Here is a 17,998-nt window from a genome sequence, read left to right on the forward strand (position 1 = left end):
GGGCATTCTGTACAGATTGCCAAATATACTACTCTTTGACTGTTACAGTTGGAATATTCCCTAGCCTTAATGACCCTATTCAAAGCTGTGATCGTCACTTGATCTTTCTGTATAATGTAAGGGCATTGTGAGCAAGTACCACATTTAAATGTCCCTTTGCGTATACGTGATGTTTTAATCTGACAGGGGGCTTGCTCCAACAGACTCTTGATGTTTCTGCCCCTACTAAATACAGTTTTAATTTCTTTTCCTTGTAGATTGGGTAAATCAGTGAAAGCCTTAAATGCTTCCCATTCCTGTACTATAATATTCCTAATATTAGAATTGTTACTGTACTGTGTGATGAAAGCATGTTCAAATACATTGGTATCTATTTCCCTATCCTGTCGCTGTAGAGAAATGCCTACCCCTAACACTGGGGCATATTTATCTTTTTTCTTTGAATAGGGTCATTAAGGCTAGGGAATATTCCAACTGTAACAGTCAAAGAGTAGTATATTTGGCAATCTGTACAGAATGCCCATCATACTATGTGGGCAAAACAGAGCGTACACTTAGACGCAGGATATATGAACACATGTACGATGTACAGAAAGCTAATACCAACAATGCCTTGTACAAACACACATTGACATGTCCCACAGCCAGATATAGATTTTTTGTACTGGAAAGCATAGAAAAGAACCCTAGGGGGGGACCATGGCAGGCTAGGTTGGAACAAAAGGAGACCCATTGGCAAATTTTTTTGCAATCAAATAAAAAACCAGGGTTAAACGATTACATCTCCATCAAGCCTATATTAAAACTTAAGGCTATTACAGTATAAATATGTTTTAATATTCAGAGGTTTTACAGCGTTTTATAAATCATTTTTTAGTATTTTATAGTTGATTTATTGAGCCACAGGTATGTGTTGTATATATGCATTTAGTATATATGTTTTACATGGCAAAGCATTGTCTTGTTACAGAATGCAGTTTAAGGTATATGGCTTTAATTTTTAATTGGAACAACATGTGACAAATTAAGGTGTATTTAAACTGAATTTTTAAGAGTGTTTATTGTCTGAAGAAGTTGCATTTAGCAACGAAAACGTGTTGTACCTGTTGGATTTACCTGCGTTAATAAAGGAAGTCTCATCTAGTTTTTAACCACTTGGTTCTTGGATATTCATTGGCTATTACCCTGAAGCTGTGTTTGGACATATATAGATATATATATTGTGTATAATAGAGGCTGAAATTGTATAACGTGTGAATGTGTGCGCACGGTGTTCAAAGTGTGTGTATAAATATATCTGTCTCACACACACGAGCACAGAACATGAGTGCCCTGATGAAGAAAAAGCAGTAGGTTTACTCTGTAAACAAGTCTGTGCAAATTGGAAAGTTTGCAGAAGGCAAAGAACTGATGTTCATCGTGCATACAGCTGCAGTTATAACAGATGGGGTTATCCTGCCGTCAGGCGGCTCCTCGGTCGGCCGAATTCCAAAGTCAAGGTCCGGCGTCGGTTGTCGCTTCCTCCCTGACGTCAGTGCGGCAGGGATATAAAAGAGGCAGCCAACGCCATTTTCTTCAGTCTTTCTTGCCGCGCGGTGTCCGAAGCAGTTCGCAAGTGCCGGTCGGCCAGCTCCTGAGATTTACGAAAGTATTTCAGCCGAAGTCTTCTTGAAAGCTAAGTACCCTGTTGGGGAAACTTTTCTTGCCTCAGACCGATGTCAGACAAAGTTAATAATTGCATTTCATGTGGGAAGCAAATACCGCATAAGGATTTCCACTCTTACTGTATACCTTGCTTAGGCCCAGACCACGACGTCTCGGCCTGCCTTTTTTGTGCTAGATTCAACAAACGCACTATTAAGCGTCGGGCGGAGTTCGCCCTTCACTTTTTTGGCAAAAAATTTAATTATATTATGTCGTCGGATACTCCGACTCCAGCTTTGAGCAAAAAACGCAAAGATAAGGACCAGCATACGAGGTCCGCACCACCTACTGATACCACGCTAAGGCCGACTACCGGTTCTCCGGTACTCAGCGAGCCGCCTACGCAGCCCCCGAGTACCGATGACAATGCATTACCGGTGTCTTCAGTACCCAAGGTCGCAGGTTCCTCGGCCCCCATTCCTACTACAGATACCGACGCCACTCCTGGCGGGGGAAACTCAGAATTTAGACAGGCCTGCCATTTCTCAAGGGGTCTTCAGGCCTTCCTCCTTCTCTATTAAAGCTTTCACTAAATCTAAAACAGCCATGAAAACCAAAAAACAGGTTCCTCAGACACCCTCTCAAGGCACCATGCCTAGAAAACAGATGCTTAAAATGGCTGAGGATTTGATTACTCTTATCAGGGGTTCTCAACCTCCCTCTGACAAAAGGCCCAGATTAGAGGAAGGCTACCCTTCCTCAGATCAAGCTTCTATTACCTCAGAACTATCTGAGGACCAGGATTGTGCCTATTCTTCATTCGAAGACTCTGATGCAGAGGAGTCTATTCCCTCGGTCTCCCCTCCTGAGGACTTCTCTTTTGGGGAAACCCTGCATACATTGAGGGAGCACTTTCACTGGGAAGGCTAAGATTACTCAGATTCCAAGAAAAGGCTCCCCCAGCATAGGCCTCAGGCTATCCCTCCTGTTATAGATATATTGGATGATGTGTACACAGAAGCCAGCCTTAATCCTGATTCTTTGCCTCCAGCTCCTGTTAAACCAGACAGGTATTACCGGGTTCCTGATTCTCACCATTTCTTATATAACAGCCATACTGCTGACCCAGAAACTATTTCACAGGGTCCCAAGGGAATTAAGGCCTCTACTGCTAAAAACCCATTACCTTCAGAGAGAGATTCCAGATCTTTAGAAAGGTGGGGGGAAAAGGTGTACACCTCGGCCACTTTAACCATGAGGGCATTAAACTGTCAGTTCCATATGTTAAAGTATCAACAGTTTTTGATATCTCAGCTGAAAAGCAAAATGACACAACCAGAACAACCAGATTTAAGAGTTGCAGGATTTGTTGCATGGTGCAGAGCAAGTGGGTAAACATACCTTGCAGTGTGGTTTTGATGCTTTAGAGGCCTCATGTAGAGCTGCTGTTACGCGGTCTGTTATCGTAGGCATGCTTGGCTCAGAGCAAACCTTACCAGATCATGTCAAAGCTAAATTATTAGATGCACCTCTTCAAAAAGATGTATTGTTTGGTGTTAAAGCAGCGTAGGTGCTAAAGAAAATGGAGGAAAAAGCGAAATCAATGCAAACAGTGAAAGATTTCCTGCAGGTACAGCCTCCACGTTTCAGCAGAAACTGTCCTTCAAAAAATTGGTCCTTTCCAGCCACGGACAGACCTCAAAGGGGCAGATACAGGCGTCCAAGAGGTAGAGGGCAACCTCAAAGATCTTTCAGAGCCAGACAGTGGCAAGCACCAACCCCAAGAGGTGGAGAAGATCACAGTCTTTTAGAAAGCAGACACAATGACTTCCCCCTACACCTGCCAAGCAAAGCTTTAATGGCAGCACCTTTGGGTGGAAAACTGACATTATTCTCAAGAAAATTGGCATATTGTTACAAAAGACAAATGGATTCTGGACATTATAGACAGAGGCTACAGGTTCCACTTTCACACCCTTCCAAAAATGAGAGGCATGCCAAACCTGCCACAAAATCGAAGGGCAAAGGCACAAAAACAAATTTCAGCTCTCATGGACATGAAAGCAATTCAAGAGGTACCTGCAAAAGAACAAGGTCAAGGGTTTTATTCCAGACTATTCCTGGTACCAAGGAAGGACAAAGATTGGAGACCTATCTAAGACCTATCCATCCTAAACACATATCTACAGGTGCCAAAATTCAAGATGCTCACATTACAGCAGCTTCTTCCCATGCTGGGCAAGGAGTCTTGGCTGGTAACATTGGACCTCAAGGAGGCATACCTGCATGTCCCTATCAGACAAGATTGCAGAAGATACCTCAGATTTCTTGCAGGTTCAACCCATTACCAATTCTCTGCATTGCCCTTTGGCTTATCTACTGCGCCCAGAGTGTTTACGAAATGCCTGGCATCAGTAATCGCCTTCTGCAGACTACAAGGGATACAAATCTATCCATATCTGGACGACTGCCTGATCCAAGCGGACAGCAAGGACATACTACTGCAGCACCTGGCGTTTGTAATAAAACTGTTGAACTTCCTGGGATACACAGTCAACAAAAAGAAATCAAAACTAATACCCTCTCAACAAATAATTTTCCTGGGTGCCAACTTGGATACAGCCACCCAGATGGCCTACCTCACGCCAGACAAGCAAGGGCAACTGTCTCAATACTTCAGAAAAATGGCAACTTACACCAGGCTAACTGCAAGGGAAATCCTGCAGGCTCTGGGATTCATGGCATCTTGCATCCTACTTATCCCATGTGCAAAGCTGCATATGAGAAAACTTCAATGGTACCTAAAAAACTTATGGTCTCAACACAGCCACAGCTTGGAAGCAATTATACCACTCATTCCATGCCTTCAAAAGGAATTTATGTGGTGGGCTCAAGCTTGCCAAAGAAACACAGGTCTTCCTTTCTGTGTACCTCAAGCAACTCAAATCATCACAACAGATGCCTCGGACTACGCCTGGGGAGCACACATGACAGATCAGTGCATTCAGGGAAAATGGGCACAAAAAGAGAAGCTCCTTCACATCAACCAAAAGGAAATGCTAACCGTGCAAAAGGCTATTATGACCTTCAAAGACTTACTGCATCCAGGCCAGCTATTGATAAGGACAGACAACACCACAGTGATGTGGTACATAAACAAACAGGGAGGAACTCATTCATACCCCCCTGTGCAGGCAAGCCATGACCCTATGGAACACAGCACTGGAATTGAAAATTCAACTACAGGCACAATTCCTGCCAGGGAAGGAAAATACACTGGCAGAGACAACCTAAGCAGAAATATGACGGATCCACACGAATGGAAGTTGCATCCTCAAATTTTCACAAAGGTAACTCAGGCATGGGGACAGCCAGACATGGATCTCTTTGCTACACACAGAAATTGCCAGTTGAAAAAATTTTGTTCAAGGACCTATCATCCACAGGCCTGGAAAGTGGACGCACTTTCCTTCAATTGGGCAACATTGACAGTCTATGCCTTCCCGCCTCTTCCTCTGATGCCCAAAGTTCTATTAAAAGCCAGAGCAGACAGGCCGAAAATGATTCTCATTGCTCCAGACTGGCCAAGACAACACTGGTATCTGCTCCTGAGGAGTCTGACACATTCCCCCCCATGGATCCTACCTCTAGTCCCTCTTCTGTTGTCCCAGCACAACTACAAAACTCTTCACAGCCATCTCAAAACTCTAAATCTAGCTGCATGGAGAATTCCTTGATTTCCCAACAGTTTCTCCTCTCCAAGGAGGTGCAGGACGTCATCTTGGAGGCCAGAAGACCTTCTACTAGAAAGGCCTACTCCGCCAAATGGAAACTATTTTGTGCCTGGAATCAAAAGAAGGGACAGAATCCTTGGGTAATAAATATACCTCAAATTTTACAGTACCTAGCTGAGATGTTAAACAATGGACTTTCCTTCTCCTCCATCAAGATCCACACTTCAGCCATTTCTGCACAATACAACACAGATCCTCCTTTATTCTCTCATCCTCTCTTAAGGCAGTTCCTCAGAGGGGCAAAGAATATAAAACCCCCAAGGAAACTACCAGTCCCTGCTTGGGACCTCAACTTCGTATTGGAAAAGCTGACCCTTCCTCCCTTCGAGCCAGCTTCTTCATCAAAGTTGCAGTACTTGTCATGGAAAACAGCCTTTCTTCTGGCTATCACCTCAGCTCGCAGGGTTTCGGAGCTACAGGCCCTCATGGCTGTGCAACCATTCATCATTTTCCATCAGGACAGAGTTTCCTTACGAACCAACCCTACCTTTATGCCAAAGGTAGTATCCAGTGTAGCTTTGAATCAGACTATCCACTTTACCTACCTTTTATCCTAATCCACAGAACAAAGGGGAAAGACTGCTACATTCCTTGGACATTCACAGACAACATTGTTATTATTTGGACAGGACAAAGCTATTCAGGAAATCTGAGCAACTCTTTGTGTCCTATGTTGCAGGTGCTCAAGGAAAGGCCATTTCCAAACAGACAATTTCAAAATGGATAGCCCACTGCATACGCTTTTGTTTCTCATTTCATGGAAAAACTGTGCCTGCATGCATCAGATCCCACTCCACCAGAGCCACAGCTACCTCTGCAGCCTTCCTCAGGGGGGTCCCTACCAAGGATATTTTGGAAGCAGCCACCTGGAGTTCAGTGCACACTTTCTCCAAGCACTATCACCTCCCACTGTACTCTAAATCTAGAGCAGGCTTTGCCACAGCAGTCCTGCAGGGCATCCTAGTCCCTCCTAGTTCCACTTAGTGCCTACCACCCTTACTTAGCTTTGGGATTCTACCCATCTGTTATGACTGCAGCTGTATGCACGATGAACATAGTACAGCTTTGTACCTACCATAAATGTAGATGTTCGAGTGCTCATACAGCTGCAGTCCAGGTTTCCCTCCCTCCAACCCCTCTTAGGACAGGCCTTATGACAAACCCTTTTCATATAACCTTTTGGGGTACTCTTTTATGGTGTATTTGCTTGCAACTACTGTTTTTGATTTATCAACATTGCATGTTTGCATAACATTATGTTTGCCTTCCTTCTGGGGGCACCTGACATCTGGGGCAAGAAAAACTGAAGAAAATGGCGTCGGCTGCCTCTTTTATACCCCTGCCGCACTGACGTCAGGGAGGAAGTGACAGCAACTGACGCCGGACCTAGACTTTGGAATTCGGCCGACCGAGGACCCGCCTGACGGCAGGATAAACCCCATCTGTTATGACTCCAGCTGTATGAGCACTCGAACATCTACATTTATTGTAGGTACAAAACTGTGCTTTGCCTCAAATGCTTCTGAGGCTTCTGAAAGGGCTTAGGCTACTTAACATCTGTGGTTGTGTCAGTGATCAAACTACATGCCAGATATAGTGACACTGAAAATCCAGCTGGAGCACTGCTGCTGCCCGCTGGGCCACGGTATTCTTCAGTCTCTGTTAATCAAAGGGTATTAAATTGGTGGTCTCATTAAGAAGTTAGAAGAGTTCCAAACGTGTATGCAGAAGACAGCCCCTGAAAATATCATGTTGTTGATTTGTTTACAGCTTCCTAGTGAGGTTAAGGAGTCATTGGGTGTGGAAGGTCTAAGGACCTGATCTCAGAGTTGAATGGGTAAGTGAGTATATTTTGTCTGTGTGGTACAGATTGAAGAAGACCTATACGTCCCAGAGTACTAGCCTTGGGTACAGTTGGAGTCTGTGGTGGGGGGTTAAAAATAGAGTGGCTAACGCCTACTGGTGTCTGCTCTTGAAAAAGGCGGTGATTTGGTCCATGGTAGATATTAATTAGCCTGACAAAAATCTATATACAGGACCATGTTTAAAAAAAAAAAAAAAAAAAAAAAAAATTGTGCATGCATTGCTGTGATATGCCATATGTAACACAGTATCTAAAATCCGTGCTTGCATTGAGGCACAATTGCATCAAAGCAATGCATTTCAAAATGCATGCCAGCTGTTGAAAGGGAACTAGAGGATAGGGTAAATAAGGTAATGTTTTTCTTTTTTATTTAACCTGTCCCCTAGTTCCTTTGCATCTTGAAATGCACTGTTTTGATGCAAGTGTGCCTCAGTGCAAGCACGGATTTTAGATACTGTTACGTGCTGTCTGGCGTATCACAGCAATGCATGCCCCCTTTTTTTTTTATGTACGTGCCTTGTTGACTGTATGCCATGACCAGCTGTTGCCTATGGGGATAGAATGTAATGATTAGCTTGATCTAGTCATGGGGTGGCTGACGGTCTGTAGATAGTGAGGGATGCAGGGTGGGATGCAAGGTTATAGGTGGAGCACATTGGATTAAGGAGGGAGTTGAGCAGATCTTTGGACATAAGTTGAATATTGGTTACTCTTTCAAGGAGTGTTTAAGATTTCTAGGTTGTGACACAGATATTTTGAGTGCGATTTCTCAGACAGGACTTAGTGCTTTAGTAGCCAGTTGAAATAATATAGCTTGGAGTGTCTGATCTTCAGGTGTCCCCCTGATCACTGATGTGTCAAAGTTTGAGAAATGTGGTTCACTTGATCCCTTCTTTGTACTAGAGAAAAAAGTGTACAAAGAAGTCTGCGTTGGGAGGGATAACTCTTAAACCCTTAAAACAGCACCTTGTTCTCCTTGCAGCAGTGAAATGCTTCATTTGCCTAGCCAGGATGTGGCGCGATCTATGTGATGATCACCGTTTTCCTGTGTGTACTCGAGTAGTTTGTCATTTTTCAGATTGTTCTAAATGTAGTGAAGAGATGCTAGACTATTTATTTTTCCAGAATGACCAAAGCTAGGGGATCTGTATTGAAGTGGAATTGGTGCGTAAATATGTACAATGGGTTATGTTTGGAGTTGCCCACAAGTGTGTAGATATTTAGGTGACAACATACAGTCTTGGTGCACAGTATTGAACTCACCATATTCTGATCTGTTGCTTCTTAGTCCATATACTGATCCCTTCAAAAGGCAAATAAAGTGAAATGATTTATCTTAAGAACGTGTCACACTTTGTGGCCCACATGGTTGAATTCTATGATATACTTGATAAGGCAGATGCTTGTTTTTCTGAAATTCCCTTGTGATTTCTGTTAACCAGTGGATTTTGGCAATTTGATCTGTAGTACTTGTTAGTTAAAACTGTTGCGTATATCTGGCAGTTCTTGATCCATAAACTGCTGGAAGCTAGACTGTAGAACTTTAAGTACTGTACTGCTAGCATGGGAAGGAAAGTGCAGTTCATGATTTTGAGCAATCTTTAGTATTACCCTTTAAGGATTAGAATGCAGGTTTACATTTTGTATTCCAGTGTCCACTATTGTGCTTTCCAGATTGTCTGGCAGCACTGTATCAGCAGCATTTTGCGAGAATTTAAACTGTTTGGATGGAATACCATCACTCCTGCAGCTTTATCAAGGCTTACTAGGGCCTATTTATGTTCTTTCTCAATGACGTCTAGCTGTATGTCAGCAGACAAGCATCTGTGATGTTAAGGTACTTCCATACCTCTCAAGTGTACATCAGTTTTCAAGGAATGTACCTCATTTGAGGTCTTAAAGTTCATGTTACACGAAGTTCCACATTGAAAAGGTCTGCAGCGCATTCATTGTTAGGAATTTAAGTGAAATCCATGGTAAATAGAAATGAATCATATTAATTCATTACAAGATCTTCTTTATAAGTAAAACCAGCATATTTTAACTATCCTATGGCCTTAATAGCTGAAGTTGTTAATAAGCCATTAGTATGTGTTCCACATTTTGCCCATTTGTTCCACATTGAGGGCTAGTGTTCCTCATTTTGGACATAAAAAGTTGAGAGCTGTGGGTACGTCTACAGTTTTGTATATTCCTGTCACCTGTTAATATTTTCTCCTTAGATGTTCTTCGTGTTTCACTGTTGCAGTCAATACATTTGGGTAATCTACGTGCAGGTTGCCCTCAGTCGGCCTGATTAACAAAGTCTTGGGTCCTGCATCGGTTGCTGTCCCTTCTTCCATGACGTCAGGTCGTCAGGGGTATAAAACATGCAGCCGATGCCATTACATCAGTCTTTCTTGCCGTGCGGTGCTCGAAGCAGAAGCAGTTTGCAAGTGACGGTCGGCCGACTCCTGAAATTTTCATTTTCTTGTTTCAGAACCGAAATCTTCAACTAAAAGCTAAGTAACCCATTGGGGAAACTTTTTTTTATCTTGCTCCTTCCTGATGTCAGTAAAAGTTAATAATTGCATTACTTGTGGAAAGCAAATACCTCATAAAGATTTTCATTTGTACTGTATTCCTTGCCTAGGCCCTGACCACGACGTACCTTGTCGGTTTTGTGCTTTATTTAATCAGCGCACTATCCGTCGTCTGTATATTTTTGCCTCTAAATATTTTGGTTCTCCGTTTTATTATCCAGCAATGTCGTCTGTTAGTCATCAGACTACTGAAATTCCAAAAAGACACAAAGATAAAGACAGAGACAGGCCGCCGAGGTCCAAAACTGCTGACTACGCTTCCCCTAATCCAGTCGCTAGTTCGCCGGTACTCAGTGAGGTGCTTTCGCAGCCCCTGATGCCCGCTACCTCTGATTTGCAGGCCTCTACTGAGACCCATTCGGAGTCCAGTATGCCGCGAGATACTTCAACTGTGGAACCCGCAGATGTCTCTACCTTGGATGGGTCCGGAGCCACTGTGCAGGCACCGGCTTCTGAGGGTGTATTCAGGCCTACAGACTCTCATATTAAATTGATGCCTCCTTCATTAATAAGGCCTAAATCTCGATCCATGTCTAAAAAACCGATGCCCAGGCCGCATGCTCAGGCCTCTATGCCTAAACAAAAAAAATATAAAAATGGCTGAAGATCTAATTACTCTAATCAGGGGTAGTCAAACCCCCCCCCAAGAGGCCTAGGGCTGAACTTGATTATGAATCTTTCTGTTTTTTCTGATTCTTCTTATGACCTGGAGTTGTCCTTATCTACTTATGAGGATTAGGATTCTGATGCAGAGGACTGTATTCCCTCTGCTTCCCCTCCTGAGGATTTTTCTTTTGGGCAAATCTTATGTACTCTGAGGGAGCATTTTCACTGGGAAAGCCAGGAATTTTCTGATTCAAAAAAGAGGCTTAGGGATTTCCTTCTCCTACCTCAGCATAGGCCTTTGGCTATTCCTCCTGTATTAGACATTGTTGATGATGCTTTCTCGGAATCCAGTTTGGCCCCTGATTCCTTACCTCCTGCTCAGAGAAAACCTGATCGATACTACAGGGTCCCAGAGTCCCATAAGTTCCTTTTCAAAAATCCTATTGCAGATCCAGAGATTATTTCATAGGGGCCCAAGGGCATTAAGGCTTCTACTGCTAAAAATCCTACTCCTTCTGATAGACTCCAGGACGCTGGATAGATGGGGTAAAAAAGTTTATACTTTAGCAACCTTGGCAATTAGAGCTTTAAACTGCCAATTTGATATGTTAAAATATCAGCAACATGTTACTGGACTACTTAAACAGAAAATGATGTTGATTCCTGACTGTGTATAAAATAAAGACTTACAGGATGTAATGCATTCTGCTGAACAAGTTGGAAAACATACTTTGCAATGTGGTTTTAATTCTTTAGAGGCCTCTTGCAGGGCTGCTTTTACTGGGTCTGTGCTTAGAAGGCATGCTTGGCTTAATGAGTAATCTTTGCCTGATCATGTTAAAGCTAAATTGTTGGATGCTCCTTTAAATCAGGACCGCCTGTTTGGCAACAAGGCTGAAGAAGTTCTTAAAAAGATGGAACATAAAGCTAAATCTATGCAAACTGTTAAAGATTTTTTTACAAGTTTAGCCTCCCAGATTTAGAAGACACTGGCCTTCTAAGAATTGGTCCTTTCTAGCCCCTTCCAGGTCTTCTCAAGCCAAATCCAGACACAGCAAAAACCCCAGGTTTCAGTCCAAGGGAACACACACAACTAAGCAGTGGGGAGCCTCCACTTCCAGATCTAGGAATAAGACTCCCCCCATGGTAAACTGTCTCAATGATTTCCTTTTAAAATTTCCAAGCACTTATCAACTGACTGCCCCTTTGGGGGGGGGGGATTGCTCTTCATGCAAAGAACTGGGAATTCATTACCCAGGACAAATGGGTTTTAAATAGTGTCCCAGGGATACAGATTTCACTTCCACACATTGCCAACTCCAAGCGGGTGGCCGGAACTACCCCCAAATCAGTGGGCAGAGGCCCAAAAACAAGTACTTTCTCTCTTAAGCATGGGCTACCAGAAGAGGAAAAGGGACAAGGTTTCTACTCGAGACTTTTCCTGGTACCCAGAAAAGTCAATTCATGGCATCCTATCCTGGACCGGTCTACTCTAAACACCTTTCTGGATATTCCAAAATTCAAGATGCTTTGCTCTTCACCAATTACTTCCTATGCCTAGGAAAAGATGCCTGGTTGGCAACACTAGATCTAAAAGAAGCATATCTGCACAATCCCAATCAGGGAATCTTGCAGAAAATACCTACGCTTCAAAGCAGGCTACACGCACTGTCAGTTCTCTGCACAGCCCTTTGGCTTATCTGCTGCGCCCAGGGTATTCACAAAGTGCCTAGCTCCAGTGATTGCATTTTGCAGGCAAAGAAGTATTCAAATATACCCGTATCTGGACAATTGTCTAATTAAGGCAGAAAGCTAGGACATACTTTTGAATCATCTGCCATTTGTAAAAAGGGTTCTAACTTGTCTGGGGTACACCAGAAACGAAAAGAAATCACAACTGGTACCCTGTCAACATTTACATTCCTGGGAGCAAGCTTGAATACAACTTTCCAGATGGCTTACCTCACGCCAGAAAAGCAAACTCATTTGACAACCTGCTTCAAACAAGTGGCCACAAAAACCCTGCTTATCTGCAAGACAAATACTGCAAGCCTTGAGGTTCATGGCCTCCTGCATTCTTCTAATTCCATATGCAAGACTGCATATGAGGAAACTACAGTGGTATCTAAAAAGCCTATGGTGTCAACATTCTCACAGCCTAGAAACGATTCCTGTCATACCTTGCCTATGCCTAGAGTTCTTTTAGTGGGCAGAGGCCTGCTACCAATACAAGGGACTACCTTTCACACCACCCCCTGCCACCCAAACCCTAACAGATGCATCAGACTATGCATGGGGGGGCTCGTCTGGCAGGAAGGTGCATTCAGGGCAAATGGAACCCAAGTCAAATGCACCTGCATATCAATCAAAAAGAAATAGTAGCTGTACAGAATGCTCCGACAACCTTCAAGGACTACATTCTTCCAGGACAACTAATGGTAAAGACGGACAACACTGTTATGTGGTACATAAGCAGGTGGTACACACTCTTACCCCCTCTGCAGACTAGCCATGGCATTGTGGAACACAGCCTTGAGCTGCCAAGTGCACCTGCAAGCTTAATTTCTGCCAGGAAAGTTAAATACACTGGCAGATGGACTAAGCAGAAACCTTATGGACCCACACGAGTGGAAACTGGAACCAAGAATTTTCAACATGCTGACAAGCAAATGGGGGTGCCAAATGAAACACCTTGAGCATTAACATTTACCCCAATAGGTGCCTTAATTTCAAAACAGGAACAATACTAATGTGGTCATTAATGCCAGGAAATATGGTGTTTCATTTGGCACAGTTTACCATTTTATCATATATATTCAATATTCAATATTCATTATTATTTATTTTATAATTTATATGTACATATATTCATATATGTTTTGATTATAACTGTAAGGTTTCACATTCACATATTCAATATGAACTTATAAGTGTGTATTCCTTTGTTTCTGTGTTTCTTTTCTTTTTTCTTTTTGCATTTACATTTTTAATTGGTTTTAGGGTGGATTAATTAGGTATGCTTTTATTGGGTAATTGATGTAGATTTTATTAAGATGAGTGTATTTAATGTCTGATTTTATCACATTCTTGGTTTGTTTCTGAAGAAGTCTGGATAAAATAAAAGACGAAACCTAGGTTAAACATTTCGTTGTCTATGGTAATTGCTGGTGTTCGCTGCCTGTGGTTCATGTCGTTTGGTTTGGTTGCCGCTCTGCTTTTTTATATTTGTTGGTGTGGATTTTTTATTAGAAACGGATTATGCATTCCTTGGATGTGCACAGACAACTTGGATTCTACTTGGACAGGACTAAACCTCAAAGAAAATCTGAACAACTGCTGGTAGCATTTGCTGCAGGGGCAGAGGGGAAGGCTATTTCAAAACAAACCATTTCTAAATGGGTAAGCCAGTGCATTAATTTCTGCTATAAGCACCATGGAAAACCTATTCCCCAAGGGATCAGACCTCACTCCACCAGGGCTGCATCTACTTCTACAGCCTTTCTCCGAGATGTTCCTACCAGGGACATCCTAGAAGCTGCTACCTGGAGTTCTGTACATACTTTCACCAAGCATTACCATTTGCCAATTTTCTCCAAATCCAGAGGTGGCTTTGCCACTACAATCTTGCAGGGCCTTATAGCTGCTTCTAATGCTATCTAAACTCCTCCTCCCCAACCATAGCTTTGGGAATCTATCCAAATGTAATGACTGCAACAGTGAAACACGAAGCACATAGTACAGTTGTGTGCACTTACCATAGATGTAGATGTTCGAGTGTATTCACTGTTGCAGTCCTGGTTACCCTCCCTCCTTCCCCCTAACTTCTTTTGGCTATACATCTACTTTCCTTTACTAGGCTTAAAAGCCTTTTTGTTGGAGGTATACCTTTGTGTTTTTATTTTTAATTGCTCCCCATGAGGGGGGCACCTGACATCTGGGGCAAGAAAAACTGATGGTGTCGGCTGCATGTTTTATACCCTCTGACGACCTGACGTCATGGAAGAAGGGACAGCAACCGGCGCAGGACCCAAGACTTTGTTAATCAGGCCGACTGAGGGTAACCTGCAAGCAGATTACCCAAATGTAATGACTGCAACAGTGAATACACTCTAACATCTACATTTATGGTATGTGTACACAGCTGTACTTTCCTGCTATCTTTCTCTTTTATCTTCTTAATTCTTGCATGGAAATGGTGTGTGTGTGTGTGTGTGTGTGTACGCGTGCCATCTTTACTGTACTGGTACAAGCAGGGAGTGGTGTGTGAGTATTACTGTGACAGTGCATGTACAGGGGTTTTTGTGTGTGTGTGTGTATTACTGTGATGGTGTTGGTACCGGTAGGGGGTGTTTTGTGTGTGTATTACTGTGATGGCGCTGGTACAGGGGTTTGTGTGTGTATATTACTGTGACAGTGCTGGTACAGGTAGGTGGTGTTTTGTGTGTGTGCACGCAAATTACTGTGACAGTGCTGGTACAGGCAGTGTGTTGGTGCTTGTGTGTATTACTGTGACGGTGCTGGTACAGGGATTTGTGTGTGTGTATTACTGTGACAGTACTGGTACAGGGGATTGTGTGTATTACTGTGACAGTGCTGGTACAGGGGATTGTTTGAGTGTGTATTACTGTGATGGTGCTGGTACAGGTAGGGGGTGGTGTGTGTATTACTGTGGTGGTGCTGGTACAGGGGTTTTGTGTGTGTGTGTATTACTGTGACAGTACTGGTACAGGGGATTGTGTGTATTACTGTGACAGTGCTTGTACAGGGGATTGTTTGAGTGTGTATTACTGTGATGGTGCTGGTACAGGTAGGGGGTGGTGTGTGTATTACTGTGGTGGTGCTGGTACAGGGGTTTTGTGCGTGTGTATATTACTATGACAGTGCTGGTATAGGGGATTGTATGTAACTGTGACAGTGCTGGTGTGTGTATATATATTACTGTGATGGTGCTGGTTCAGGGGTTTGTGTGTGTGTATATTACTGCGGTGGTGCTGGTACAGGGAGGGTGTGGTGTGTGTGTATTACTGTGATGGTGCTGGTACATTGGGTTGTGTGTGTATTACTGTGAAAGTGCTGGTACAGGGGATTGTGTGTGTGTATTACTTTGATGGTGCTGGTACAGGCAGGGGGTGGTGTGTGTGTGTGTATTACTGTGACTGTGCTGGTACAGGTAGGGGGTGTTTTGTGTGTGTGTACAGGTAGGGGGTGTTTTGTGTGTGTACATTACTGTGACAGTGCTTGTACAGGCAAGGATGGTGGTGCTTGTGTATCCCTGTGACTGTACAGGGATTTGTGTGTGTATTACTGTGACAGTGCTGGAGGGGATTGTGTGTGTGCATTACTGTGACTGTGCTGGTACAGGGGTGTGTGTTACGGTGATGGTGCTGGTACAGGTAGAGGGTGGTGTGCGTGTGTGCTACTGCGGCGATGCTGGTACAGGCAGGGTGTGGTGTGTGTGTGTGTATTACTGCAATGGCGCTGGTACAGGCAGCGAGTGGGGTGTGTATTACTGTCATGATGCTTGTTCAGGCAGGGGGTGGTGTGTGTGTTACACCACTCTGCCTGTAGTAGCACAGTCAGAGTGTGTGTGCACTACTGTCATGGTGTATTTACGGACTGATGCATGTGCACATGTTTGTGTGTGCATCACTTTCATTGTGGTCCTATAGGCAGGGACTGGAGTGTGTGTCTGTGACTTGTTACTTTCATAGCGGTGTCTAGGGAGCAGCTGTGTGAATATTACATTCATTATGTTATATGCTGGGACTGGTGCATGCATTTGTGTGTATGTTCCTGTGATGATGATATTAAGTATAGCAGCTGATGCTGTATTGATGCATTAGAATTGAAGTATACATTTTATATTTCAAGCTTATTTCTGTTCTTATCAGCAGGATGTCAGTGAGTTCACACACAAGCTACTCGACTGGTTAGAAGACGCCTTTCAAATTAAAGCAGAAGATGGGAGGTAAGGTTGGTAAAGAACCATGTTTTTTTAACTGTATACCCATTTTGTAAGATATTTGCCATCCTTCTACTCCTGGTAGTAAGAATAGTTTAACACCCCATAAACTTTTCTGTGTACACATGTAATGTCAGATTTTAGCCTTCATGGAGCTGTTAGTGCTGGCATTATTTCTGGAAATGTAAAATGAGAACTTTTGTTTTTTAGTAATAGCGTAGTTGAAGACAGGATGTGCATTTTAAGTCACCAGTTAAGAAAAATTGCTATATAAAGATTTGGTTCTGTCATCGTGGCAGCTTGAAGAATTCATGTCACCTTACCCAGTAGTAATTTCATCTAATGCTGTAGCCACTTTTAGCAATGCCACTTTGGGAGAAAAATATGCAAGTTCCCCTTTTGCACTCATATTGGACAGACCCCCAACATATATATGTGTTTGTGTAATGAAGATTTATATATATATATATATATATATATATATATATATATATGTGTGTGTATACATATATATATATATATATATATATATATATATATATATATATATATATATATATATATACACACACACACACACACACACACACACACACACACACACACATACATACACATACATACATTTTTATTTATTATGAGATTAAGCTTTTTTAAGGCCTACAGTACTCATCTGTTTGTTTATAACTGCTCACCTCATAAGTAACTTTTGATTCAAAAATAAAAATAAAACGCTGTCAGTAAGATTAGTAGATTTATTTAATCCAAAGCCAATAGTAAGCACTTTCGTCCCTTCCCTCAGATACTTCTTCAGACTAAGGCTTTGTGGTAAAAACATACATTTATATACTTAAATGGCTCATTAGCCAATTAACATTTTAAAAACAGTGTCATTAAAACATTTTATAATATAAAAATATACATAATACGAACCATGTAAAACTAAACTACATCACTGTTTCAGCCCCTTCTTTTTTAGATACATTATAAATTCTTCCCTATTTAATCCTGGAGGGAAACGAGCATTTAATCTTACTTGCCAACAATATTCCAACCATCCCAGCTCTTCCTCAACATTTACAATGTTAACATTAGGATGTAAAGCATCCAAAACTATACATCTGAAATTTATTTTACATTTCTTCTCAACATAATGTTTACTCATAGCATTTTTCGTGTCTGCATGAGCAATAGCATAATTGTGTTCATAAATTCTTCTGTATAAGTTCCCTATTTGTTGTCCCCACATAAAATGATCTACATTCTAAGCACATTAATAAGTAAACTACATTTTTTGCTTTGCATGTAAACCTACCTGTGACCTGTACGACTGTTTTTCCCACTAACAATTCATTACTATCAGTAAATAAATATTGACAATAGTTACAATTGTAACACTATAACTCTCGGACCTTCTTAACACATTGACATCTTCCTCCAATGACGAGGCATCTCCTTGCTCAGTATACTGCTTTGCAGCCTTAATCCATAGGCTGCCGCCACACCTCCAGCATATTCATTCCGATCTCTGAAAAACATTTTTGTT

At 42.4% G+C, this 17,998-nt stretch overlaps 1 protein-coding gene across 1 annotated transcript in view; it reads left to right on the top strand.

Annotated features, from left to right (window-relative positions):
* The window catches only part of USP25 (ubiquitin specific peptidase 25), a 2,531,105-nt gene that overhangs the window by 923,756 nt on the left and 1,589,351 nt on the right, over window positions 1–17,998 (top strand). The window contains exon 8 of the mRNA XM_044071806.1: window positions 16,382–16,458. Coding sequence (XP_043927741.1) covers window positions 16,382–16,458 — 77 coding nt within the window. The remainder of the gene's footprint in view (window positions 1–16,381; window positions 16,459–17,998) is intronic.

This window comes from Protopterus annectens, chromosome 5.part0 (assembly GCF_019279795.1).
Source record: "Protopterus annectens isolate FY-2018-M chromosome 5.part0, PAN1.0, whole genome shotgun sequence".
Taxonomy (NCBI): Eukaryota; Metazoa; Chordata; order Ceratodontiformes; family Protopteridae; genus Protopterus; species Protopterus annectens.